We start from the raw sequence: 25,000 nt of genomic DNA, 5'->3' as shown, positions 1-25,000 counted from the left end.
TCTGCTGTCTGCGGGAGCGCATGGGTGATGAGAAGGCCGCTGCATGTCTGCTCACCTTCGTGCATGTCTGCGTGTCCGCCAAGCACGTGCACCGCGCTGTCCCTGCAGCAGGCCTTTGTTTCAGAAAATGTGCTGAAGGAGGGAAATTTCATAGGAAACCACGATATCCGAGGCCTGAATGATTCATTTGGCTTTAATGAGCCTTGCAGGGGGAGTTTAGACCGGTATTGGGTTAGGCTGAACAGAGCTTTATTATGTGTTTGCTGTGCTGCTGTTCTGCTGGGTCTGACCCTTGGCGTGGCTTGGGGCAGCACTGATGGCACGTTTTGTTTCTGAGTCCTGCACGTTTTGAGACAGATGTCTGTTCTGCGTGCCGCTTGCACTGGCATCTCAGTTTAACATTAGGAGGCAGTTCAGCGGGTTTAATTGGCTAGGAAACCTTCCTGGAGGCTGCCATACTTGGAAGATTTCCAGAAGTGGGAGATACCCTAAATACCAAGAAGAGAAAAAAGAGGTTACTCACTAGCCAAACAGCAATAAGACAATGTATTGTGTATTTTGTGCTTTCCTTGCCCTGCAGTTAAGGTATTTTTTTGTTTAGTGGAAGTATTTAAGTTTGGCAGTGAGGCTTCTGCGTTTCCATGGTGTGTGTATGTACTAGTAGCTCAGTAAAGGAGCTCTTACGGATGACAGGCTTAGGGTCCAGAAGTTGGGCATTACAGCCAGCAAAGGTGGTGGTTTCTATTGGAGGGAAGAAGCCTTCCTTTCCTTGGTGATACCCTTGGGAGAAGCACCTTCTCACTGTTCTGTATCCCTATAACAATACCTGCCCCCACAGGCTCTGGGATTAAACCTGTGAATTCCTGCAGCATCCTCTCACATCGTTCTGTTTTGTGTTCTAACACCATCATTTTTTTCCATGATCCATTTTCCTTTAACAGGCGTCACTTTTCTTATCCTAATGGTCTGTTTTTCTCTCTCTCTCCCCCTTTTCTCTGCTCAGTTTTCTGCTCTCTTGCTGTTTCTCCAGAGCTTCCTCCTCGCTATTTGCTGGGCCAGGCCCAACGGCCCAACACAATCACCCATGTTTGTTGGTACCGGAACCAGAGCCTATCCCTGTCTGATTACCTGTGCATGATCCAGGTAAAAATGCCTCAAGTTCTGCACTGGTGGGAGGAGCCATGGGATGCCAAGTAAAATGTGCAACGTCTCACTCCATAATTGCTTAGTTGAACCCGTGTGTTGTGCTAGCACGAGGATGCCCCAGTTATCCAGCAGAGGAGTTGCAATGTTGCCTCATTGGTACAGGATTTCCTTCTATTTCTGCTTCTCAGAGTGGTTCTCTGTGTAATTCTGCTGTGTGCTGTCTTTCTCTAATTTTAAAATCCATTTGCTTTCATTCCATGCTGTAGGTTTCCTTACCCCCCTGGCCAAATGTTGGGTGACTGCCTCCAGGATGGCAACATTTAACTAGCACAGCACTTCCCTGCAGCCTGCTTTTCACGTGGGGCTTGGCTTAGCTAGCTGCTGCGTTCCTGTCCACAGCTCTGGCTTCCATCACCAGCCTTTATTTCCTCTGCTGCTTTATTTTCTTTCTCATGCAGTGTCTTGTACTTATTTTTTTTTGCATGAAAAAAAAAAAGTGACTGAAGGGATGAACGCCCTTGTGGCTATCGCTGTTTCCCTGGCCATAGAGTGCAGAGGACAGTGGGAGCTGGACAGCTGAGTCTGCGTGGCACTCTGCCATGTGCTGCCTGATGTGACACTGAGATCCAGTGAGCAGTTCAACATCAAGTAACTTCATATCAGGGGAAAGAAATTGCTAGTTTGCTCGTCACTGGCATGTGAACAGAGCAGGGTTGTTTCCTAGAATTGGTGATCTGAAGATACATTCAGTTACCATATGAAATATCCTGGAGGCCTTTCAAAACATGGCAGCAAGTGCTGTTTTATGCAGAAACAGTTATATCCGAGAGCCTCAAGCTCTTTAACTGCATCAGCTGACTTATTTTTCCCAAAGACAGGGATCTGTGGTTTCATGGCAGTTTTCTTTTTCATTCTGTGCTAGAACCAGCTCTCTGGGTACTTGCTGAGGAAGTTCAAAAACAGCAACGGGTGGCAGAAACTGTGGGTCGTCTTCACCAACTTCTGCCTGTTCTTCTACAAAACACACCAGGTGAGCCAACATAACTGAGGGATGGTGTTTGGGGTGGTGCGGGGACCCTGGAGATCCTTTGCTTTCAGCTACAGGCCCTTCTCGTTGTGATTTGGAGAGTAACCAGTGAAAGACTAGGTAGTAATTAATGAAGCAAGGCTCTGTAAGGCTGCGGGCCCACCTTGCAGCTTGTAATCAAGATTTCAGTTTGTGTTAATGGTGCTCGCCCTTTATATTTGAGGGGAAAGAGGTCTCACGATGCTTCCACTAAGGGAGGTCAGAGAATTAGCAGCCTTCTGGCAGTCTCTGTCTCTTACCTGCTCTCAGCTGGGGGCTGCAGCACAGTTAACAGTTACGCAGGCATCAGGAATTTCTCTGTCAGGGTGTATTCAGCACCTGTGTTTTGTAACAAGCTGTGCTGCAGTGCAATGCCTGCCTTTTCATTTTATTAACCCCCAAACCTGTTTATTCTTTTCTGGCTTCTTGGGGGCGTACTTCTTTTGGGAAAGATATTTTAGCTTTCAAGTTAGATCTGTGCTTGGGATTCCAGAGAGTTGCTGAGGAGGGGAAAAGGGAGAGCCCAGCAGGCAGTGGAGAGCAGGGGAAGAGCAGCAAGTAATTCTTGTAATACAGTGCGAGGAGCTGGGGGAAATCTTACCACCTAGCACAGGCTTCATGAGAGAGAGAGGCAGCTCCTCCTCCCATTTGCTCCTAAGCAAAAATACAAAGCCCCTGAACTCTACAGTGCAGCAGTGTTGGGAGCTGTGTGGCAGGGGATGTCTCACAGTACGGCTGTGCTGTTTGGCTCTTCCAGGACGATTATCCCTTGGCCAGTCTCCCGCTGCTTGGCTACGCGGTCAGCTCCCCTGTAGAGGCAGATGGCATTCAGAAGGATTATGTCTTCAAACTGCAGTTCAAATCCCACGTGTATTTCTTCAGGGCTGAGAGCAAATACACCTTTGAGAGGTAATTTTACGTTTTTTCTCTCTATATATTTCTTAGTATATAACGTGCTGTTAACTCACTGGTTGGTAATGCAAAGCCCTCTCTTTACTCCCAACTACTTCCTGGTCTGATTGACCTTACTGAACACCCAGCACATTCTCAGTAATGAAGTTTCCTTCCTCTTCGTACCCATAACCAGAACCCCTGTCCTTTTAGGGGAAGGCTGGTGGTTACACCTAGAGCTGTAGGCTCTGCTTTCTCTCCAGTTTGAAGCTTTCTTGAGGCTGGGGAGCAACATGGATGGAAGGGCTGTGAGATGCTCAGCCCCACTGGGTCTAGGGAGTCAGATTTATAGTTCATTAAAAATTCTGGTAAGAATACCTTTTTTTTTTTTTTTTTTCCTCCTCTCAGTCTCTAAAGAAACAGAAGTTATAACACAAGAGAACTGAGTGCTGTGGTGCTTTTCAGTTTACTGCTTTCTGTGTAATAAAGCTTTTCAGGGGCTTACATATACAGTCCAAAGTGAACTGTGTTTAAAATCCATCACATACAAAACTTTGCTATTACGTTAGCTGTTTAAAACCCTTGTGTTGCTTTTTGCCTTGCAGGGTATTTCTTGAGTTTTTTTGCTTGTTTGTTTGAGTGTGTTTTTAGTGAGAAAGAGAAAAACACCATGTACTTTCCCCTTCCTTGGGAAGAGCATCACACACTTGTGAGCAGCATACATACCAGTTACCTAAGACAGCAGAGTTGTGTTGTTTAATCCACTTGTTTCACAGAGTAATTTCAAGAGGAAAAAATATAATTCACAGTTGCTGTTTGTATTGTTTCCTTCATTGTTGCTTTGTTTTATGCCATATGAGCAAGTCTGTAACCTAGCTGATTGTAAGAAAAACAATCCACACCACTAAGAAAAATGTTGGTAGCTCGTCCTCCTCAGATAAACACTTCCTGTACAGTTATAAGAGAACATGATTTGCTCTAATAAAAGCTCTTGGGAGCTCAAAGCATTGTTCCTTGAACAGGCAGCCATGTTCTGCAGTGTATTTGCCACAACTCTGTGGTGGGAAACAGATATTTCATGAGGTTTGGTAAAAGTAATCCTACTCACAACAAAAGCATGAGATTGTGTCGGTGAGGGAGGGGCTAAGCACTTCTAATGCCCTGTTACTCCTTTCTTGCCAGGTGGATGGAGGTGATCAAGAGGGCAACCAGCTCTCCTGCAAGGTCAAGTCTCTTGCTTCCCCAGGACAAGAAGGATAGTCACTCAGACTGAAGCGGGGCAGAGCTGGATCTCTGCCATAAACATCAGGAAAGGATGCGGGTGGAAACAGGAGTCTCTGGAGTTGAGAAAGCAAAGAACCAGGAAGCTCATTTCCACCTGGTATGGAACGGGGGAGCTAGGGAGTTGCAGACAGGGATCACATCCACTCTGAAGGGTATGGGAGAGGGTCAGGTCTGCTCCAGTTGAACCCACTTAGAGAGAACCTAACAACCGCAGAGCTTTGGTGTGCACACATTGTGGAAGGTATATTGGTCCAGTTGTACCTGTACAGTAACACCCTTGCCTGCCCTGAAGGCAAACACCACCTTGTTTTTACGTTTTGACTGGATGATCGGCACGTGTGGGAGGAAACCAGCGGCTGTCAGTGGTGTGAGCAGCTCACAGTGCTGGTGTCAGGCTTGCTGTGGCTCCCAGCAGTTCCCTTCCCTGGATGCTCGCGGCTGGCTGCACAGCCAATCTTGCTGCTGTTAACATCAACCTGCCGGCATACTCGCCTTAGACTAACGGGGGACCCACAGATACATACAGCTTGAAGAGTTCATTGGGAGCAGAAACAGCAGCTCTTAGAGAACTGTTCTGCTACTTGGAAGCTGCCAAGACAATGATTTTCCAGGGGAAGGGGGAGGAATGAACTCAGCTGTTGAGATGTCAGTATATTGCGGGTTGGTACAGGTAGGGTGCATGGTTTTTCCTCCAAACTCTGCTATGGTGCATGCTGAGAGGGTCACTTGCTATTCTCATATCACAGCTCCAGAGTTCTTTTATCCTGTAGTAGGCATTACTTAAGGCATGGGATGGCAAACACTCTTCACCCTTATGTGGGTGATATTTTCAAGGCATTTAAGCAATACAGGAGAACAAGGTTCTCTGAAAGTCACTGTTGCTTGTGCTTCTGTTACATAAAGACTTTTGAAAATCCCTGTTCATACCTTTAAATATGGGGTGGGATCCATCTTCCATTTCTAATGAAGGTGTAAAAGTCACTGGATTCTAGATGGAGAATTAGTGTGTGAGGACTCTATTAAATCTCTGTATTAAAGCTGAAATGGTTGCAGTTTGTTTTTGTAAAGCTGTCATATTTGTTTGCTTCTACCGATGGACTGAAGTAAGGTAAATGCCATATACTGCTGTTGGACATGGTTTTGATGAGCTTTTATTTTAGTATTTGCATAGTAGAAAAAGGAACAAGGAAGTAGTGTAGTGAAAGACAAAAGAAAGTGTTGCTTGTTGTGAGGATGGAGGATTGCTGAGATCTCTGTGAAAATGGGACATACAGAGGCTGACCTGTGCATTCTCCAAGGCTGTTTAGGGGTTGTGGTCTGAGACTGCAGGTAGGAGGCTTAAGAGGAATTTTCCAGATTGCTCACTTGGCATTTGCCTTGTAGGGAAGACAGGTGACTGTAGATCCACTCTTCACTACCACTGTCACAATGACCATTGTCCCTGTAAGTTATATGTACTTAATTTATTAGTGTCTTTTTTTTTTTTAAAATAACTGTCATAGGTGTACACATGTGGATTGACTAGATATGTTATAATCCAGCTGAATGACTGTTGAAAGTAAATAGCATCTTGATATAAACCTATCTCAGCCTCTTATTCCTGAGCTCACTATCCCTGCCAAGGGCCACACTCCGGGGAGAGGGGACAGCATGGCCACAGAAGCATTGCTTTTCTCAGCCCTGACAGAAGAGGTTTCACTCTTGATTAATGAGTTTTTACTTTCAGTGGTTTTCCTGGATGGTGCTGACTGTGCCTCTGTCAAGGTAACACCTGAAGTCTTTCAGCAGGAGCATTTTCCTCTTTAATGAGAGCATCCCTGTGCAATTAGCACCATTTGCTGGGCTACTGCAGGGAACCTCTGCAGGAACAGGTAGGTTCCCTGCCAGCAGCCGCTAGGGGCAGTCACTTACTGTAGCCTTTTCTAGCACCAGGCTTCAAAATATTGTTACCAGGGTTGAGTTCCTCACTAGGCTGCCGGGACTATGGTTCTGAGCTCCCCCAGCAGCAGCTGTGAGCCAGCAGCAGCAGAGGGACAGCACTGACCCCCAGGCACAGAAGTGCTCACCTCTGTCATGCTTCAGTGGCACCAGCTGAGGGGGAGCGGCTCAAGGCTGTGGTTGGAACCGAAGCAGCTGTGTAGCAGCAGGCTCAGTAGAGAGGCCTTGGGGTCCCCAAAAGCAAGCTATGCTTGCCAGAAGGCAGCATTGTTGGGTTCACATGCTCGGGCATGTATAGCATGACATTATACATGGCTAACTGCCAGAAGAGAGGAAAGGTGGAAAAATGCACGTTTCTGAGAGCAGGGTGAGAAAAGGGGAGCGCAGTCTTTTCTGCCTGGGGTGAAATAGCCTCGTATTTGTACCTGTGCTGACAGCTTACCTGCTGAAAATTGGATAGACTTTTTTTTAAATTACGTCCATAAACCAGCAGTCCATTTCTCTAGCACAACCCTTTAAAAATTAAACTGTGAGGTGTACCCTATGTTACCAGACACTGCATGAATGGTAACAAGCCAGCCTCACCCTAAGCAAGCAGCTTGGAGGCATTTTTTGCATGCTCCAGTAATCTCTTCACCCCAACTTGTTTTTCCATCTCATAAACGTCAAAAGCTGTTTCCGAATCGTATAAGAAGAACCAAAGAACATAGCAGAAGGATACACCCTGAAGGTGTTAGTACATAACTCGTAGGTACTTGCATGGCTAATCCAGAGACTGAACACCTACCATCAACTGATCCTCCAGTCACTGGTGGTAGTACACATGGCTGGATGCTGTAGGGGAAGATCACACAATACAAAGAAAGCACAGCTTGAATACTTTTTAACCTAGTAAGAAACAAAGTTACACCAACTTCCTTCGTTTCATTACTTTATTGAAAGTGGCAGATCCCTTTCAACGTTTTTAAAAACTAAAACCATTGTTGCTTTGAATACTGGACAAAGTTTGTGGGGATTGTTTCCTTTAAAAAAATTACTCATTACACTGCAGTGCATGTGAGTAATAATACAAGGTACCTTACTGACACAATTTGCTACTGTCATGAACAGCAACTTTAAAAGCAGCAGGAGCCCTTTCTGCTAGGCTGCAGCCTCTGCCTTCCACCTCAGTAAGTTTTGTTTCTGTACATTAACAACTTCTCCTCCTCCTCCAGAGGGAAAGAAATGGGTTTGTTCTGTTCTTCATAAATACAGGTTCCAAGACTGCTCACCTCACAGTGAAACACCACTCTGCAGCAGCTGTCCAGCAAGATGAACCAGCAGCACCTTCTCTCTGCCAGACGAGAGCATAGTGTTTGCCAAGCCTGTATTTACCCATCAGAGAGGAACAGCAAAGGACAGGCATAAGCTAAAGTGAATGCAGCACACAGGGATGAGGGAATGTATGCTCCTTTTGAGCTACTTTTAGCCCAGCACTTACAATCCGCAGGTCTGAATCAAAGTACCAAAACCCAAGCCTTACTGCTAACCATGTGGCCTATCTGTCTTTAAAAAAAAAACGCTGAACAGCTGCAGCTGTTGTTCTCAGTGGCTTTGGGGTGAGCCACATCATTCACACACAAACACTCAGACAGAAAGATCTGCATGTCTCAGGTCCTGCTGACTTTATGGGAATACCTTTACAATTAGAGAGCAGATTGCTAAGCAACCAGCTATCAGAAGTTATTATCCTAAGTCTCCTTCTAGACCTTGAAAGTATAGATGGTATCAATTTGAATTAAAAACTTGTTTTATAAACTAGTACTATACAGAAAGCAAAGCTACTTGAAATGGCTCCACCAGAATACCTCTAAGCAGGCACTAGGGCCACAGATGCTTTCATCCCTCTGCTAGCAAACACCACCACACTGGAGCAGAGCCCTGGCTTCAGCAGGATTACATCCCCGGCTGAAGGAAGAGCAGTAAAGTGACAAGAGGAGGAGAGAGGCCTAGAGTTTTTTTTTGTTTGTTTGTTTGTTTTTTGCAAACTCCCAACCACAGCATACATTGCTGCTAGCCCTCCAATTGGAGTCTTGCCTCATGCACTGCTACATAGTGTAGTACTGCCTCTCGAAGAGCTGAAGCCCTGGCAGTACTGATCTCTGGCTGTCGTATTCCCCTCCACTCCCTTTTTAATCCTTCTGCAACATTTGAGCACATGCAGTAGGTGTTCACTGAGCTTAAAGGTGAGGACTGCCAAAAGCCGAGTATCTGATCCCTTCAGCTGCAGAAAGCACCAAGGAAGGGAACTCCAGCAGCTCCCAAACCAAATGTAACCGCTTTGCTCAGCCACTAGAGACCCAAGGCGAGTTCTGCTGTTGCCTGAATTAGACAAACCAAGGCTTAATACAAAACGATGTCCCAAAGACAAAACAGCAGCAGTCAAACCCATCCTCTTGTGAAACAAGCTAGGAAAGAGCAGCAGCAACCTACACATTTTTTCCTGTCTGCTGCTGTAGTTTAAAAGCTTCTCTTTACTAGTGTACGAAGGAGTTGAAACAATCCTCCAGAACAACTGGAGAGCTGTTCTAACTTTCCCAGAGGCTGTAGTGCATCTAGAGCTTGCAAACATACCTGCATTCACACATAACTGCTCACAAACACTTCTTTAGGAAGGACTGGAGGCTAAACCCATCGCACTTTGAAACATAACTGAAGGGAAGAAAATCTCCCCTTCTTCCAGCAGGCGCCATTTATCAGTAACAAGCTGTGAATCAAACCAAGCCAACATGGATACATCCATAGGGAAACAATTAAAAACTGCATTGATTACATCGTAAAAACAATTAGACCACCCATCATGGGCTCTGCAAAAGGTCTAAATTGTACTTGCATTGCGAACCCCACCCTGGGTTATCATGGAAACACGTGTAATATGAAGGCTCTGAAATGTCCTGGAGTCCGTAACACAATGTTACATCCAACAGCAGATGGTGGTCTGGATTAGAGATGTAGTTCTTATGAAGCTGGAAAAAATCCTTCCCCCCCTTAAAACAGCAGCAGGGAATGTCTGTGTCAGCGGGCAGAGGTCAGGTGGTTCCGACTGTGTGAAAACCTGCGAGGAAGAACAGAAGAGGGGGAGCAGGTCACTGCTGCCCAGGGAAAACCCGCACCTGAAGGCTGCTCATATGCACTGTCCTGACCGCCCTCTCTCTGGGGACTGAGAGACAAATCTAGTTTTTTCTATCTAGATAAAGCTGTAAGTCTTGAAAGGAAAACACAACAATTTAACAACACAGCCAAGAAGGTGCTTTTTTATCCACATGCCTTTAAGATTTAAGTTGAGGCTAACAAGAAACTTGGAGCATTGCTGTTTTACAGCAAGAAGCAAACAAGTGGCTCTGAGATTTTACAAACCTCCAAACAAGCACCAATCTAATGCCTCTGCCCCATCCTGTGCTGCCAGTGCTAGGCTGCTACGAGTCAGTGACACAGAGCAGCTGATCTGCAGTCACCCAAGGCACATCTCAGCATCCCCTGCTCAGCTAGGGGCCAAAACCTTTGCAAGCATCAGCAGGACACATCCATTCTGTGACCTCCGCTCTCAACAGAGAGGAGAGCTCTCTTTCCTGCTCCAAGGAATGAGCAAACCCACAGCAGATTTGCTTGAAAGCTTTAATGACTTAGTAACAGAAAGCCTCAGGGATGGTCAGCATTTCCAGTCCTTAGTATCTAATGGTGTGTTTTTTTTTTTCGCACTTGACAGCCTAATTGCCACCTCAGCTTCAAGGCAGCAACTAAGCCAGCTTAAAGCCACCAGAAATAAAAGCTTAGAAAGCCCAAATTCAAGGATACACTGATTGGATTGGATTTCCACTACCATCCAGAGCACAGAGTGGCTCCTTTGGCCATGCAAACAGCAAGATACTTAATGTTTGGCCCCTCACTGGTTAGTAAGCTAGAAGTAAAGTTCCTTGGTTAGTAAGGAAAGAGGGACATTTTCTGATGGCCTGCTGTGAGAGGGAGAAAAGCCACATTAATGCTAAATAAAGCCTAATAAAGCTGGGAGCGGGACCTGACAGTATTGCCTGCACTACACAGATGTGACTGAACATGGTGCCAGTAGTGGGGGCAAGTTTGGCACAGCACCTATCGAGCAGCACAGAGCTTAATTAATTCTACTGAACTATACTCCTTCACTGGCTTAATAACTAATTTCCTTCAATAGGAATAAAGATTCCTGATATGTGAAAGTGAGCAAGCAAAACAACCGACTACAAGTAGTGCAATAAAGCACATGCCCTACAGTGAATCAGATTTCTCTATTCCACAAGTGATCCTGATGACATTTTGCACTGTCCTCACCACACGGGTAACAGGTCCACCACGATGTCACATGAAGGATGAAGGTGAGCAGCAGCATCTTGCTGTGCTCTGCTGCTTTCACCTACACCACAGGAACTTGTTCAATGTGAGACAGGACTCAAGGCAGGAAGAACTGCTTCCATTAAATGGAAAACACTTAGAAGAAGTGACTCCGGCTATTGGGTCAACTGTCACCAGTATTCACATCTTAGGTGTCCTGACTGCTCAGTAGCAAACTTGAACATAGTTACAGGGTATTAGCTACAGGGTATGACCGTGGCGCAGTTCACTCCAGCTCCACTCAGCTTGCACTCTCAAGGGCACTCACCTTTGTACCCGCTCCACCATGTGTGCTATCAGTTTGTCAGAGATGCCTGGGCAGGACTCCTCAGCCAAGCTAAAGGCATTCTCCAGCTCCTCCATAGCTCCCACATTGCCTCCAGTCTGCTTGTGCTTATCTTTAAGCTGCAAAAGCCAGGAACAGCATGTTAGCTTGTCAGGCAGTGCAGACATTAAGTCCCTTTCCCCTTTAGGATGATTCCACAAGGGTGCAGGAGTACACCCACATTGCTCAGAGAAAAAAACAAGTCTTTTTGCAATCTAGAAGATAGAAGGCTGATATCTGGAATTCAGGCTACCCTCCAGGTACTAATAGCAATTGAAGTCCTTATAAAGCAGGCTCTGATGTACAACCTAAGCAATACTAGCAATGGATCAACAGCCCCAAAACCACAGGAGTAGCAACACAGCAAAGAACTCCAGCCGTATCTGAACCAGTACAGTCACCTTTGCTGCTAAGGACAGCTTAGCACCCAGACTCATGTAAAGGCTTCCAGAAAGGAAAGGCAGAAAATACCCTAAGGCCAGGATTACTCCTCACCAAGAGAGAGCTGTCCTAAGGGAACAAAGCCCACACACCAAGACCTCTGTGTGCAGTGTATGACCTAAGTGAAAAGCCTGTTTGCATTTACCATTTTTAGCATGCTCTCAGGGGGCCTCAGCAGTAGCAGGTCTGCTTGCACATGATTCCTTTTGTTAAGCTGAAGCTGCTAAATCTTCATCATTACAATTAGAAATAGCTAAACCTCCATCATTACAGAAATTGTGATGTTGAGCTTGAAGGAGTGTGTCTCTGGAAAACCCACAGTCCTGTTTTCTACACATCCCCACCTTAGCAACTCATGCCCCTTCCCAGCGTGCACCATTATGCAGTGGCCTGACCAACAATCAAAACCTTCTGCTGAACGAGAAGTGTCTGCCAGCTAACCGCTGCCCGGTTCAATTAGGCTGTGCCGATAAGGAGCTTTCCATAAGCGTCACAATTCTTTGCCTGCACTTTAAGGATCAGCCTTTCTCATTGTTAGAGCTCACCTTGTCCTGCTTTCTGGCCCCAGGAGAAGAGATGAATGCTAACCCCCAGCTGGAGCCAGCCCTGTGCCTCAAGTCCCCCAGCAGAAACAAAGGGCTGCAGCCAGGAGCTGCTGCCTCGCCAGCAGGGCACTGCTCAGGGACACAGCCTCAGCTGAGCCCCAGAACCCGGGGCAAGGGAGTCAAAGCAGCAGAAAGGAAAGGCCCAGAAGTCACCTCCCACAGGGAACTGGCACAGCAAGGTTGGTGAGAAGCACAAAGACGCTCTCACTGGTTAGAAGAGCTCATAGCTCTAAGTGCTCCCCACCCCAAAAGGCTCCTAAACAGAAAGGACTGAGAAGCAGTCAGTGACTATGCTGTATGATCAAACTGCCTGCATCAGAAACCAGAAGTACCCCTTTTTACCACACAGATCTAGGCCTATGACACCTAGGCTTTCTGCCTCTGAAAGTCAAGCCCAGCAGACTACAGAAGAGGCCAGTGAGCAACATTCTCAGTTTCCTAAGCAGTGCTGTCTCAAGAGCACCAAATGCCCGCTTTTCAGATCAGACTCTGCTTGTTTGCCCTGCAAAACCCTCTTTCCACACAGCACTAGACCTGAGAAGAAAGTTCAAGTCCAGAGACCATCCTTGAAAAAAATCTCAGCCCTGTGCTGGGCCACCCCAGAGCAGCATCAGGATACAGAAAAGAGCAAGTCATTATGATGACAGAAAGGGTTTCTGTCACCAGCACCTCAAGAAAAGACACAGAGGGCCCTGACACACGGTGTCTGTGTAAGTTCTTTCTTTCTAAGCAGAACCTCACGTCCTGCTGTCCTACTGTCCTGCTGGGAGCAGCAGCAGCTGCAGCCTGTAGCCACCCCGATAATCATTTTCTGCTTTTGCTCCCTTAAAACATCAGCCACTTGGAAAGACAATTACTGAAACTATCCCGTCAATAATTGTAGCTTTTAGTTCAACTCCACATCCACAAAGCAAGGAATGGGAACAGGGTGGACTTTCCAAACCCCTTTTCTTTGTCCACCTTCCAGACACCATACAGCAGGTACCACCTTGGTCTTGGCATGCTAGCAATAGTTGTGACTGTATGATAGTAGGGTTAAGGAACGGGCTACCTCACCCCACTTCCCTTCTCCAAACCCTTCATGTTCACATATCCACGGCAGGAATCTCTTCATCTCCAGCCACCACAGACAGCAAAGTCTCATACTCACCTCCCCAAAGACTGGGTGAACAAGCGTGGAGAGACACTGTGACCGTGGCTGCCTCTTGATGGGCTCGGTAGGCTGGAAAGCAACATGAAAAGAATTTTCAAGCACAGACAACAGTTTCCAGGGCACGCAAACCACTTAGCCTTTGATAATTCCTCAGCACCTCAACAGCAGCCTCTTTATCAGGTCTCAAGAAAACTACAGCTTGCATTACCCCAAGGATGTGGATGATGCAGCTCTGGAGCACTAGCCCTTGATAGCAGACAACAGTAAGTTTTAGAACGTGAGTCACTGGTAGTTTCCCCAAGACCCTCAGAGCTTGTTTTAGTTCAGCCCACTTCTGAAGGAACAGACGGCAAACAGACCTTCTGGGAACCATGCAGGGCCATTCCTTTGTGCAGCTTGCTCAAGGAGTTGGGACGAATAGTTGGTGGGAATGTCCAGATTGGACCCTGGTCTCCATCCTCCGTGTCTCCATCACTGCAAACACAAAGGGGAAGGTCAAGACAAAGCCTCAGCTCCATACGCGCTATGTTTTACCCATGCATTCCCACAGGCACAAGCTCTCCCTCACCTGATCATTGTATCACCACAGGGCTTCAAGCATTTCCCTACCCCAGAGAAAATCCTAAAGAGAAACCACGTCAGTCTCTACAGCCCACATACAGCATCACAGACCTGTGCCAAAATGTTTCCAAATCACTACAACCACCTCATGAATTCACCTACATGAATACACAAAACCACATACCCCACCTGTTGCCACAGTTATAAAGCCTGTAACTCTTTGAGAGGCTATTTTTTTTTTTAATTGAAGGTGCATCACATACAGGCAACAAGAGCCTTGTTTTACCAGTTTCACACAGATGTTTCTTAATACTTTTGGTTTCTTATCCTCAAAGGGAGTGTAAGACTAAGAGGAGTACAGACAACTGGGTCCCACTGAGGAGGAGCTAAAAGCCTGTTCCTTCAGGCAGCAGCCACCTCCTCCCATAAGCAGCAGCTCTCAGGCCTCCCCGAGCTACAGATAATCCCCACCCCAGGTTGGGAAAAGGATCCAAGCTGCTTGCAGCAGGCTGCCCCAGCACACACAGTCTAGCAGGGGACGACCCTCTGCAGGGAATTCACACGTACATGTCAGAATCACCAGAACTCGAATCTTCTCCGTGGCCCTCTGACTTCCAGCGCTTGAACCGATCGATCAGCTCCATTAGGAATGAGGTTTTCTTCGTGTAGCGTGTGATGAATTTGTGCTTTAGCAACTCTTTAGCTGTTGGCCTCTGGAGCAAATAAGAAAAACAATCTGCATCTAACAGTGTCTGTACACTCCACTACTCGCCAGGCTTCCCTGTCCACTCTGCAAGCTCAGCACTTCTTTTTCTCCAGCAGAGAGGATGCGTTGCCTCTAAAATACTCTACCCGGGTTCTGAGGTGGACAGCAATACTCACAAATCTAGGATCCTTATTGAGGCAGGCTTCCACAAACTCCTTGAAGGGCTTGCTGTGGTGACCCTCGAGTGTTGGAGGGTTATTTTTGGGGATCAGGAAGAGAACCCTCATAGGATGCAGGTCAGAATTCGGAGGCTCTCCCTTTGCTAGTTCAATGGCTGTAATTCCAAGGGACCAGATGTCTGCCTGAGAGAGGAGCAAGAACAGTGACTGCAAAAGAGGGCAAGGAGCAATTCTACAACATGGAAGCATGCAGCTTTGACACAGCTGAAGGGCTCATAACATAAAATCAGACAGGATGCTTCACGTTTAACAGACAAATTTCTCCAACAGACCCCAAACCATAGCAGGAAAGCATTGTTCTTGCTACAAGCAGCACTTCCAGTCCCTGCATTAACCCTAGCACTACACAGAGCAGTACCAAGCAGCAACTGTTCTCTTGCTCCCAGCTCACCTTGAAGTCATAAGCAGACTGTTTGATGACCTCTGGTGCCATCCAGAACGGAGTCCCAACAAAGGTGTTCCTCTTGATCTGTGTATCTGTCAGCTGTCCAGCCACCCCGAAGTCAGCCAGTTTCACATCTCCTTGTTCCGAAAGCAGCACGTTGGCAGCTGTTCACACAAACAAGCAGTAAGTCCAGTGGTTTCTGAATGATCTGCAACCCACACAGAACTGAGCACTGAGAAGGGCCCTCCCATAACATCCCCGTTTGCCCCATGAAAACCCTCAGTTTGGATTTCCAGTATCAGATTCATTCCCATGTTCTGACCTTTGCTGGGTAACACGGAACAAATTTGTAGATTTGGGTGGATCAGAAGGGGAATATTTCTGGGGCAGTAGCAAGGAGTAGATATGAAGGACCACACAATAACTAGATGCGATTCCTGTCAACAGGAGGCAGTTTGGCCTGAGATACCTCAAATGGTCTTGATGTTTTTTTTCAGAGCAACGTTCAGCACAAGTTAAACTGCAGATCCTTCAAAGCAGCTCACTCGCCCTGGCTTTGTGCTGCTTCCCACTCGGTAGAAGAGAGTCTCACTACTCAGGTTCCCTACACATCTCCTGGTTGGGATGGCACAAGGTTTCTCTGCTGTTTGTTCACACGCCCTCAGCAAAGGGTCGGAGCACTTAGCATCCAGCTCTGGCCACCACCTACACAGCACTGTCCTGCCCTCCTGCTTTCCTTTGGTGCCCTGTGCTCAGTGCGAGACTGCTCCTCGGGTGCGCTGCACAGAGCCAGTGCCTAGGAAAATCAGTAGCAGGGTAAGACGATGCAGGCTACGCTGATTTTCTAGGGCTTTGGACCCTGCGTAAGGACAGTTCACTACACGATGACCAGCAAACACGTGTCATGGGGTCCAGCAATAAAGACATAACTGGGAGCCAGCTGATATTTGAGCACACCATTCACTGATACCTTTGCTGAAGTCCCCCTGCCTGCCCAAATTGCAAATGCCAAAGAGCTACAGACCCTTACTGCTACTCTACACCTTAAAGGCAAAAAACATGAGTTGCAATGAAGTGACAAACACCAGATTCAGAAACAGCAACCCAACGGGGAAAGCAGTACCAGGAGACAGTCTTTGAAACCTCTCCGATTAGTTCTGTGTAACACTTTGGTATCTGTCTTAGTGGAGATCACAGCTCTCCTTCTTGTAAAGGAAATTCCTCTTACCTTTGATGTCCCTGTGGATCTTCCTCTCAGAGTGTAGATAATCCAAGCCCTTTAGAATTTCCCTCAAGATAGTAGCTATGTAAGTCTCCTCCAAGGGCCCTGGTTTTAGCTGAAAAAGGGCAGGAAGATGATTTCGGGGTGAGCGATACCTTAGAATCACAAGCCTCTCCATTTGTTACCTGGAAACCTTTTGCCAAGCAGGTCATATTCAGTGGGAAGCACCTACTGTACAGCCTGGTGCACACCCTGCAAGCAGAACATTGAACTTTGCGCTGCCACACTAAGTGGAAAATCCTTGGAGGACTTTCTGTCAGTCTGTTAAAGGCTTCCCAGACAACAGCAAGACACTTGGGTCTTGCTCTGACTTGGAAATACACTGATGAACAGAACAGCTTCAGTTTCTCCAGATCACACCTCTTTGCTAGCATGCAAGGGCTGAATTTCAGCCATTGCAACAGACCAGGGAGAACTTTTCCCCTCTGGCTGTGGGGGAATAGGGTACTGTACCAAAGCTTTCCTCCTTTTAATGAGTTCTCCTCTAAATTAGTCCTGCCTCCTGTTGATTACAGGTCCCCCTAACTGCACCCTTCCTCCAAATCAGTGCAGGCTCAGCAGTTTTCACTATATGACCTTAGTTACTGCTCTGGAAAAACAGGCTTTCTAGTGCAAAGGAGAAAAACAAAATCCTGTGAAAGAATACAGCACAGAACTTTTTTCATGTGTTTACTCTGCATTTGTATTGCCATAAAATCTGGGGCAGCTTGTTAGACATTTGTATTGTTTAACACCTGGAAATCCTGATCGCAGACCAGATTCCTTCTGACCTTGATGCCACGCAAGCACTAAACAATCCCCAAAGCTCTTTCCAGGCATATAACTTTGGTTGGGTGAGCTCTAGGTGTGTTGCTCAAAACCAACTTGCTGCTGTCAAATTTCATTTCAGTGGATTTTTCCACTGTGAAGCAGCAGAGCACCCTGGAGAACTGCATGGAGCTCAGCTGTTCAAGTACAAGCATTTCCCCTGCCCTGCCCTGCCTACCCTGCAGGCACAGGGCCATCAAAAAGATGTCATGAGGCAAGTGAGCACGTGGCTTGAGGACATTTCACAAACCAAGGCTCCAGCAAACATTTTTGGGGATCCACAGCTTACCAGATACTTACCAAATCCAGGGCTGAACCTCCTCCCAGGTACTCCATGATTATCCACAGCTTAGTGCCCTGCAAGCAAGAGCAAAGACAGGAATAAGAGCAGGCAGACAAGCACAACACCCAAGGCAGCGAGACACACGAACAGCCCCCATACATAGTCCAAGAGACACTGCACACCACAGCTCTCAGAGGCAGCAGTGGAGCTGCTCCCGCCCTTGACATTTCTTTCTCTTAGTCCTCAACTCTATCTGAAGTTTTGTGGCACCACAGACACCAGACTAAACAGCCCATAGCAGTATGCATATTGTCAGGCTGGAGCCATTCAACAGCACCCTAAAGATCAAGCACATCTTGCCAATGACAAGAGCCTTGCAGCCTTTGATCTCATTAAAGGGATTGCAAGGGTACAGTCAGCAAGATGCTCTTTTCCTCCCCAGAGGAGAGATTTCCAGACCGAGGTTCACCAGATCCTGGTAGGAGATAAGCAGCAGGCCCACGAAATCACAGCTTTCTTGGTGTTTTTGGCAGAAGGCTGAGAAAACGCATTATCACCCTTGAGAAATACGTCAGGAATTATCAAGGGACAAAGAGGTGAAGAGCTGCTTTGCTACAGACTCAGTGTCACACACACTTCCAGCAGCTGGCATGCAGAGGCCACTTTGATGATCACTACAAGCTTCCATTAGGGACTCCTGACCCTGTTTTCAACGGGAGCAATATCTTATTATTGCTTCACCACTCCTTCAAGGACTCAGATCTTGCTCATTTCATCACTTCTGCAGCCCCTCAATACACCACTCCCTGCAAGGCCAGGACCACTGCAAGACAGCTGCAGTCCTCGATGGGTTAATTTTTAAGTGCTGCCCTGTACCTGCCCCCAGGCTAGTTTGCAGTGTAAGTCCAACTGGCTTAGTGGTTTTGAGCCATCCACAATATCCAGTGCTCTGGCAGCCTATTTGGGGCAGTGGAAACATGGGCAGCACTGCCCAGAGGGCAGTTTGGGTTTTGGGCAGCAGCATTTCATAGTGAGGAAGCTGTGTGCTACTGCAGGGAGTGCTCTAAGCTCCCACTGGAAAGCAGAGAAACAGGCATTCCCCTCAGAGGAGCGCACTCCCCTTTCTGGCAAGGATTTCCACACGCTATGTACCCAAAAGTAACTGGCGCTGTGTTGTCTGGGAGGGCAGGGGGTTGGGAAGAAGAATCACACGATCACAAGATCGTGATGCACAGTTTCAAGCTCTTCTTCTTTCCAGAGACAGCCTGGATCCTTCTAGAAATATAAAGCCCTCAGCGGTACAACCTTAAAACCATGGTATTTCCAAAAAACCATTCCACAAATTTCCTTTCCAGAATGGTCAAACCAGGCATGGACCCAGCTCTGCAGCACAAAGTTTGCTCTTCCCTGCAGTGCTCTTGGGACCACCTGAGGAACCTCATTTCCACATGCCCTGAAAGTGCCTTAAAGCCCAGCCTCATGTTAAAACCACATAAAAGGAGCAGGCAGAGCCACACTGACGCTCATGGGCCGGGTACCTGCCCACCACCAGCTGCAGCATCCGCTCCCAGACTGCTAGCAAAAGAATCACCAAGGTTTTGTCCTACCTTCAGGTAGGAGCCATAGTACCGGGTGATGTAGGGACTGTCACACTGGCTGAGCACCGTGATCTCCTGCTGAATGTCCTCAATTTCATCCTCCGCCTCCTCCAGATCAATGATCTTGATAGCAACCACCTCCTTGGTGCGGTTGTCGATCCCTTTGTACACTTCACCAAACGACCCTTTGCCGATGCGCTCCAGCTTGGTGAACAGCTCCTCGGGATCCACCCTGGAGTGCTAGAGCAGGAGGGAGGGAAGGGAGAAGTCAGAGAGAAGGGGAGAGCACCGTGAATACCCCCCCAGACCCCTTGTCATCGCATCTCCCTGCCCACGCCATGCAATTCACCTGCCTTAATTCACCCCCGTGCCCTAAATGGTCTCCACGTGCTGGAATTTATTGCTGGCCATATCCGAGATGAGAACCAAGGGCGGCTTTTACCTGAGCTTTCTGCCCCTGCAGACTGTCGGGGGAGGAAGAGGAGAGAGGCCAGGAAGAAGAAGGTCAGCAAGCACCCCTACTGACAGCATCAGCCCTTCTGGGACAGGACTGGTTTGGTCTGCAGCTCAATCACAGGCACCAAACTGGTGCCAAAGCAGCTCCACAAGCAAGCGCTCATCCATGTTTGACTAAAAGGCAGGCAAGGTGTGCCGGAGCCAGCCTCCGTGGAAAGGCTGAGGTGGGAAAATGGACACCAAGAAGAGGCCAGCAGGGGTTCAGGAGGACATTTCGCCAGTTTGCCTTCCTGCATTCACGGGTCTGAATGATTTTATAGACTTCCACCCTACTCACGTGGAGGGTAACGCGTGCTGGGAACACAAACATCAAATCCCATCAGCTGCCTGCTCTGCTGTCAGGCAGCACCCAGCCTCTCCTCAGACATCTGCAGACGGAGCCTGACATCTCGGGAAGGCCAGCAGCACGGAGCCCAGGCACGTGGCCACCCCAGAGGAGATGGGGGAGCTGAACGGACACCCCACCTGCAGCCCTGCTCTTCTGAGCTTCCTCTGCTCTCACTGGCACCCCTGGATATGAGAGCAAGGAGCATTTCCCTCATGAGATAAGCACATCCACTGGGAGGCTACCAACGGCCTCCTCAGAGAAGTGCTGCCTCTGAAAAAGCAGCTGGGCTTCAAAGTTTAACTCCTTCACGGGAGGAACATGGATAAGAGGGGGAAGAATGATTTTCTGATTCGATTTCGTTCTGTCCAGCTGCAGACCAGGAGGTCCTGCTCTGCTTTGTGAGTAGGTTTTCTACCTTAAAAAAAAAAAAAAAAAAAAAAAAAAAAAGTCTTTTTTAAAGCAAAAACCATGGAAAATCGGGCCTGACTTGCAGGAAGCAGGCAAGCTGCTGGAGCAAGTTCTCCACACCCGGCACTTCTCCGTCTCACCTCGCGCACATCACCCGGAGGGACCGCTCCCTTGCAAGGACCTTGGGCCGAGCAGAGATTTTATCTCTGAGATTTTATCTGTGAACTGCTGCATTCCTGCACTCACCGGCAGCCTTCAGCAGCAGGGCACTGCTGAGCAGCCCTAGGTGCTGCTTAATGATTAAGCCAGGCGGTCCTGGCAGGTGGTTTCCCTCTCTAACCCAGCATGTTGCTCTGCGGGGTCAGCTCCACAGGCAGCTCGCTCAGCGGGATCACCATGGGCGCTCCAGTCCAAGACACAGGAGGCTAACAGGATAACCAAATATCCCCCTGTGCGTTGAGCAAGCACGCTGCAAACAGACCAGGGGGGATGTGCAGGGATGGAAGGAGCTGGGGATGAGTAATGGGGACTCATCCCGGGGAAAGGGTCTGAGCTTGAGAAATGCCAGAAGACCACACAAGAACGATGGCTGCGGCGCAGGAGAGAACAGCCTGGCTAACCCAGGCTCCCAAAGAGCCAGCAGCAGTTTCCAGCTCTCCACTGACTTCATGGGAAGGGGCAGCAGGGCAGCCTAGATGTTACCTCGCAGCCTCCCACAGTGCTGCAGAAATGCCACTCACCGCATCAGCCCCTCCACACATCAGGGAGAGAACGAGGATTGTCTCCTAGCAGCACCCGGCTCTGCAAGAGCCCCAGGAATCCTGCAAGGAAACCTTCCTCCCCTCCTCCCGAGATCATTTTTCTATGAAAAAAAATGAAACAATGAGGTGTAAGCCACTGCTCCCCTTCTCAGCCTTGCATGGCACATCAAAGAATAGGGACTGAAACTCTTCAGGAACGGGAAATCAAGCAGAAGAGCACTGGCTGCTGCAGCCAGCTCCTGGGACAACCAGCACCTTGTGCTGCAGGCTCTGTAATCACGGGCAACCTCCTCAACAAGCTTCCTTACCCAGATGCAGGTTTCTCACGTCCTCTGAAGAACAAGGAGGTTCAGGCAGAGGCAGTGAAGGAGACAGCCCTACCTGACGAGCACAAGAAAGCTCTGCCCAAGGGACTGATGGGCAGAAGAGACACAGCCCATCACACGAGGGGGGAACAGGGTCAATCTGTAGGTACTGCGTTTACCCTGTCAGTGCCTGGTGCTTCAAAACTGACCTGGAAATACTTCAAAGACCTTTTAGGTGACAAGGCAAGAGTGTGACCTGGTGGAAAGAGCCACTCCAGCCACTGCTACAGTATCCTGGACTCCTGCTGCAGACCGGAGTCCATCAATGAATTTTTTCACTTTCTCTAAACAGGGAGAAAGAAAATAAGGAGGCAGTAGGGTGAGACATAGAAAAATAGGCCTCAACTCCAGCAGACTGCTCTCTGCCCAGCAGAATACCTTGTGAACTACCATCACAGATGCCATGGAAGGCACGGCCAGGTAGCAGGAGGCAGAGGCAATCCTGCCTTCCCACCACAAACTGAGCCAGATGAAATTACACCAGTCTGCAGGACACCTGCTCAGAAGCTCTCGTCCATTGCAGTTCCTGTTTGAGCTGCCACGTTTTTGTCCTGTCTGCAAATCTGAATTTTGGAGCTGAACAGCTGCAAAGACACCCCAAAAAATGATCATTAATAGAAAGTAACAGGAGGCAGATGAAATGCTTCACGCCTGCAATAAGCAGTCACAGGTGACCCGAAGAAGCTCCTTAGCATCTGTCAGCTTTGCTGACTGACTGTGGCTCCTCGTCCTGCTGCGACGCACGCAGCGCTTGAGGAACCGGCGCCTCATCGCACCCTTTTGCCTGCCTGAATGCCAGTAACACAGCAGATCCAGAGCAAAAGGTCTCACGCTGTTTCTCCCCGTTGAGAGCAGTCAGACACTACAGATGGCTCGGAGACAGGCACGGAGGAGTTTTGAGAACACCCAGAGCAGTATCTTGGTCGTACACGAAGGAAGAGGAAAGAACAAGCAGGAGAGGGATGAGGACAACCTGCGGGTAATGCAGGGTTTGGCAGCTCTGCCACCTCCAGCTGCAGAGACGGGCAGGATATCCCCAAGCTCCGAGAGGAGACTGGAGAAGGACAAACATCTGCCCTCATTTCACAGCTACAACCTGGAAAGATGCGTTGGGAATAGAAGCAAATACTGTTGGAACCCCCACGGGGTCTTCTCTCCAGGCTGCATCCAGCTGGGACACTTGGAAGAGCTGTGTTCAGCATCACGAGCCAGCCAGCCCTGCACCCACAGTGCCTGCACCCTGCTGGAAGCCAGAGCTCCTCCGCCTGGGGTAGCTCAGGCCCAGAATCCCTGTTCTACAAGGGAGAAGTCTGTAAGAGGGAAGCTGCTGTCAAGTCCCTCTCTGAGCTGCTTTACTTTAACAACAGGAGCCCACCGGGAGTTTGGCAGCCTCCAGAGATTGATGTGGAGCTACGGCAGCATTTAATGCTCCTTCTGACAGAAATACCTTCCAACCAGCCAAACAAGCAAACACCATTGTCCTTTGCCACACACAGATGAAGGGTGAAGGTGGTTTTAACAAACCTCAGCTTCTGACCTCCTTTCCTTTGTTGCCTCCTCTCCTTCCCTGCTTCCCACCCAACATTTCTACTCATGGCATGCCACATACCAGAGACATCTGCAGCAGGCACTGCCACCTCTTTGGGGAAGTCACGTTTGGATCTGGAAACGTTTTAAGCTTCCCTGTATGAAATGGGTGCACACCTCTTTTCAACTGCTGAATCTGAGACAGTTCTGAACTTCTGGAGTATAAGCAAGAGGGGAATTCCTGTCCAACACTTTGAAACACAAATATACTCTTTTGTCTGGGACTGCCAGCTTGCTTCACAGATAGCATTCTTTTGCCTCAGGGTTGGAAAGCACTGGCCAGAGAACTTGAGAGGCTTTTTCAAGGTCACGTAAAGGAACAACAGAAGTGGAAGCACAGCTGGCCTCAAAGCTTTAAACACCGTAATACAAATACACCACCCAGCAGACAAGAGCTCCCAACAAAGCCCAGAGGCCCGCTGCGCTGTGTGTACACAGCAAAGGGCAACCACGAAAAGAAAGAGCGCCTGATAAGCCCAGGCAGGAGAGCAGAGGCACAGAGGTAAAGCAGCTTCAGAACGTGCCTAAGGTAACTCAGCACATGGGCAACAGAACAGGGAATCCAACACGCCTCGAGCCCCTGCCATCCCGATCCAAGCCCTACAACCTTGTAATTTTTACAGGACCTTCCCGCTGCCCCTTACAATGTGGTTAAGGGAACTGCAGGCCAATTCCTACCGCTCTGCCAGCGAGCCTCGGTTAAACAGCTTATGAGATCCCACCAAGGATTCCTGAAGAGACCCAAGGGATGGACAGCAGACTGCTTTCCCATCCCAGGATCAGACAGAGAGCCACGGTATGACAAAACCTGGGAGTGCCCGACGTGCACAACTCAGAGATCAGACCCCCACAACTCTGATAAGCTTTGTTACTGAGCACCGGGCACAAAAACCTTTGGAGCAACCCACTGAGCATCTACAGAGCTCAGCCGCCGGCCAGAGGGTACCTCCCCGTGTCCCTTCAGCCCCCACACACACACACCGTGCCTCCCTCAGGTATTTAATTTGAATTAATCCCATAAGCGCTTCGGGGACGCAGTTTACGTGAAAGACAGCACTTGAACCCAAAGGTATTGGGGTTTTAAACCAGAAGAGGCCTCCCCCAGCCCCCCTGGGCCGAGCCCGGGCACCCCCCGGCGGCCTGAGAGCCCGCGGGCCCCCCTCACCTGGCTGGCGAACTCCCTGAGGTGCGCCATGGCGGCGGGGCGCCGCTCCCCTCACGGCGCCGCTCCCCTCACAGGCCCCGCGGGCACCGGCCCTCCCCCGCCCGGGCCCCCCGCCGCCCCTAGGGCTGACGGTGCTGCTGCTGCCGGTGCTGGAGGTGCCGGCGCGGAGCCATCCCGGGCCCTGCCGCCGCCGCCCCCCTCACAGCTCCGGGCCGCCCCGGGACACCGAGCTCGGCCGCGGCGGGGGCGGGAGCGCAACAACACGGCGCTGAGGCGCGACGCGGGGAGGGGGAGGTGGAGCCGCGGGGGGTGATGGGGGTTGTAGTTCGCTGCGCCGCGCAGCACGCTCGGAGGGGAGGCGCTGGGGACTACAGAGCCCGGCGGGCAGCGGGAGGAGGAGAGGGGAGGCGCGAGGGATGCTGGGGCGGGGAGTCCGCAGGGGGTGGGAGGGGTGGGGGAGGGGGGAGGTGGGGACTACACGGCCCAGCAGCCCCCGCGGGGGGCTCCCAGTATGAGGGGATTGCTCCCAGTTTGAGGGGATTGCTCCCAGTATGAGGGAACCTCCCCCAGTATAAGGAGATTTCTCCCAGTATAAGGGCATTTCTCCCAGTATGAGGGAACCTCTCCCAGTATAAGGAGATTTCTCCCAGTATGAGGGCATTTCTCCCAGTGTGAGGGAACTTCTCCCAGTATGACGGAATTTCTCCCAGTATGAGGGGACTGCTCCCAGTATGAGGGCATTTCTCCCAGTATGAA

The 25,000-nt window shown here is 49.1% G+C and overlaps 2 protein-coding genes across 8 annotated transcripts in view; one reads left to right on the top strand and one right to left on the bottom strand.

The window, feature by feature from the left end:
• The window catches only part of FARP2 (FERM, ARH/RhoGEF and pleckstrin domain protein 2), a 71,785-nt gene extending 66,354 nt beyond the window's left edge, over window positions 1–5,431 (top strand). For 3 of the 7 annotated variants that reach the window (XM_072042656.1, XM_072042651.1, XM_072042652.1), the window contains 3 exons: window positions 2,069–2,176; window positions 2,970–3,121; window positions 4,286–5,431. In XM_072042656.1, the coding sequence (XP_071898757.1) occupies window positions 2,069–2,176; window positions 2,970–3,100 (239 nt within the window). In that variant the 3' untranslated portion in view covers window positions 3,101–3,121; window positions 4,286–5,431. Of the gene's footprint in view, window positions 1–1,003; window positions 1,144–2,068; window positions 2,177–2,969; window positions 3,122–4,285 lie in introns of those variants that run through there. The other 4 variants (XM_072042653.1, XM_072042654.1, XR_011811502.1 and 1 more) reach the window with 4 other exon arrangements.
• A 1,812-nt stretch (window positions 5,432–7,243) lies between these two features.
• On the bottom strand, window positions 7,244–24,511 carry STK25 (serine/threonine kinase 25). The gene is made up of 11 exons (XM_027464129.3): window positions 24,245–24,511; window positions 19,124–19,354; window positions 17,534–17,590; window positions 16,373–16,481; window positions 15,151–15,308; window positions 14,697–14,882; window positions 14,382–14,527; window positions 13,613–13,727; window positions 13,251–13,322; window positions 10,998–11,134; window positions 7,244–9,419 (listed from the first exon to the last, which is right to left on the bottom strand). The coding sequence occupies exons 1-11, from the start codon at window positions 24,272–24,274 to the stop codon at window positions 9,380–9,382; spliced, it is 1,281 nt and encodes a 426-aa protein (XP_027319930.1). The 5' UTR covers window positions 24,275–24,511; the 3' UTR covers window positions 7,244–9,379.
• Window positions 24,512–25,000: the final 489 nt, after the last annotated feature.

This window comes from Anas platyrhynchos, chromosome 9, assembly GCF_047663525.1.
Source record: "Anas platyrhynchos isolate ZD024472 breed Pekin duck chromosome 9, IASCAAS_PekinDuck_T2T, whole genome shotgun sequence".
Classification (NCBI taxonomy): Eukaryota; Metazoa; Chordata; class Aves; order Anseriformes; family Anatidae; genus Anas; species Anas platyrhynchos.
The sequence above is the reverse complement of the archived record's forward strand: the minus strand, read 5'-3'. Positions and strand labels throughout refer to the sequence as shown.

Bases quoted from the DNA above. Each gene is read 5' to 3' on its own strand.
- STK25 (XM_027464129.3), bottom strand. From the start codon at position 24,274: ATGGCGCACCTCAGGGAGTTCGCCAGCCAG. The intron at 19,355-24,244 runs GTGAGGGGGGCC...CTCCTGCTCTAG, and splicing joins TCAGGGAGTTCGCCAGCCAG to CACTCCAGGGTGGATCCCGA. The intron at 14,528-14,696 runs GTGAGTATTGCT...TATTTGCTCCAG, and splicing joins TCAATAAGGATCCTAGATTT to AGGCCAACAGCTAAAGAGTT.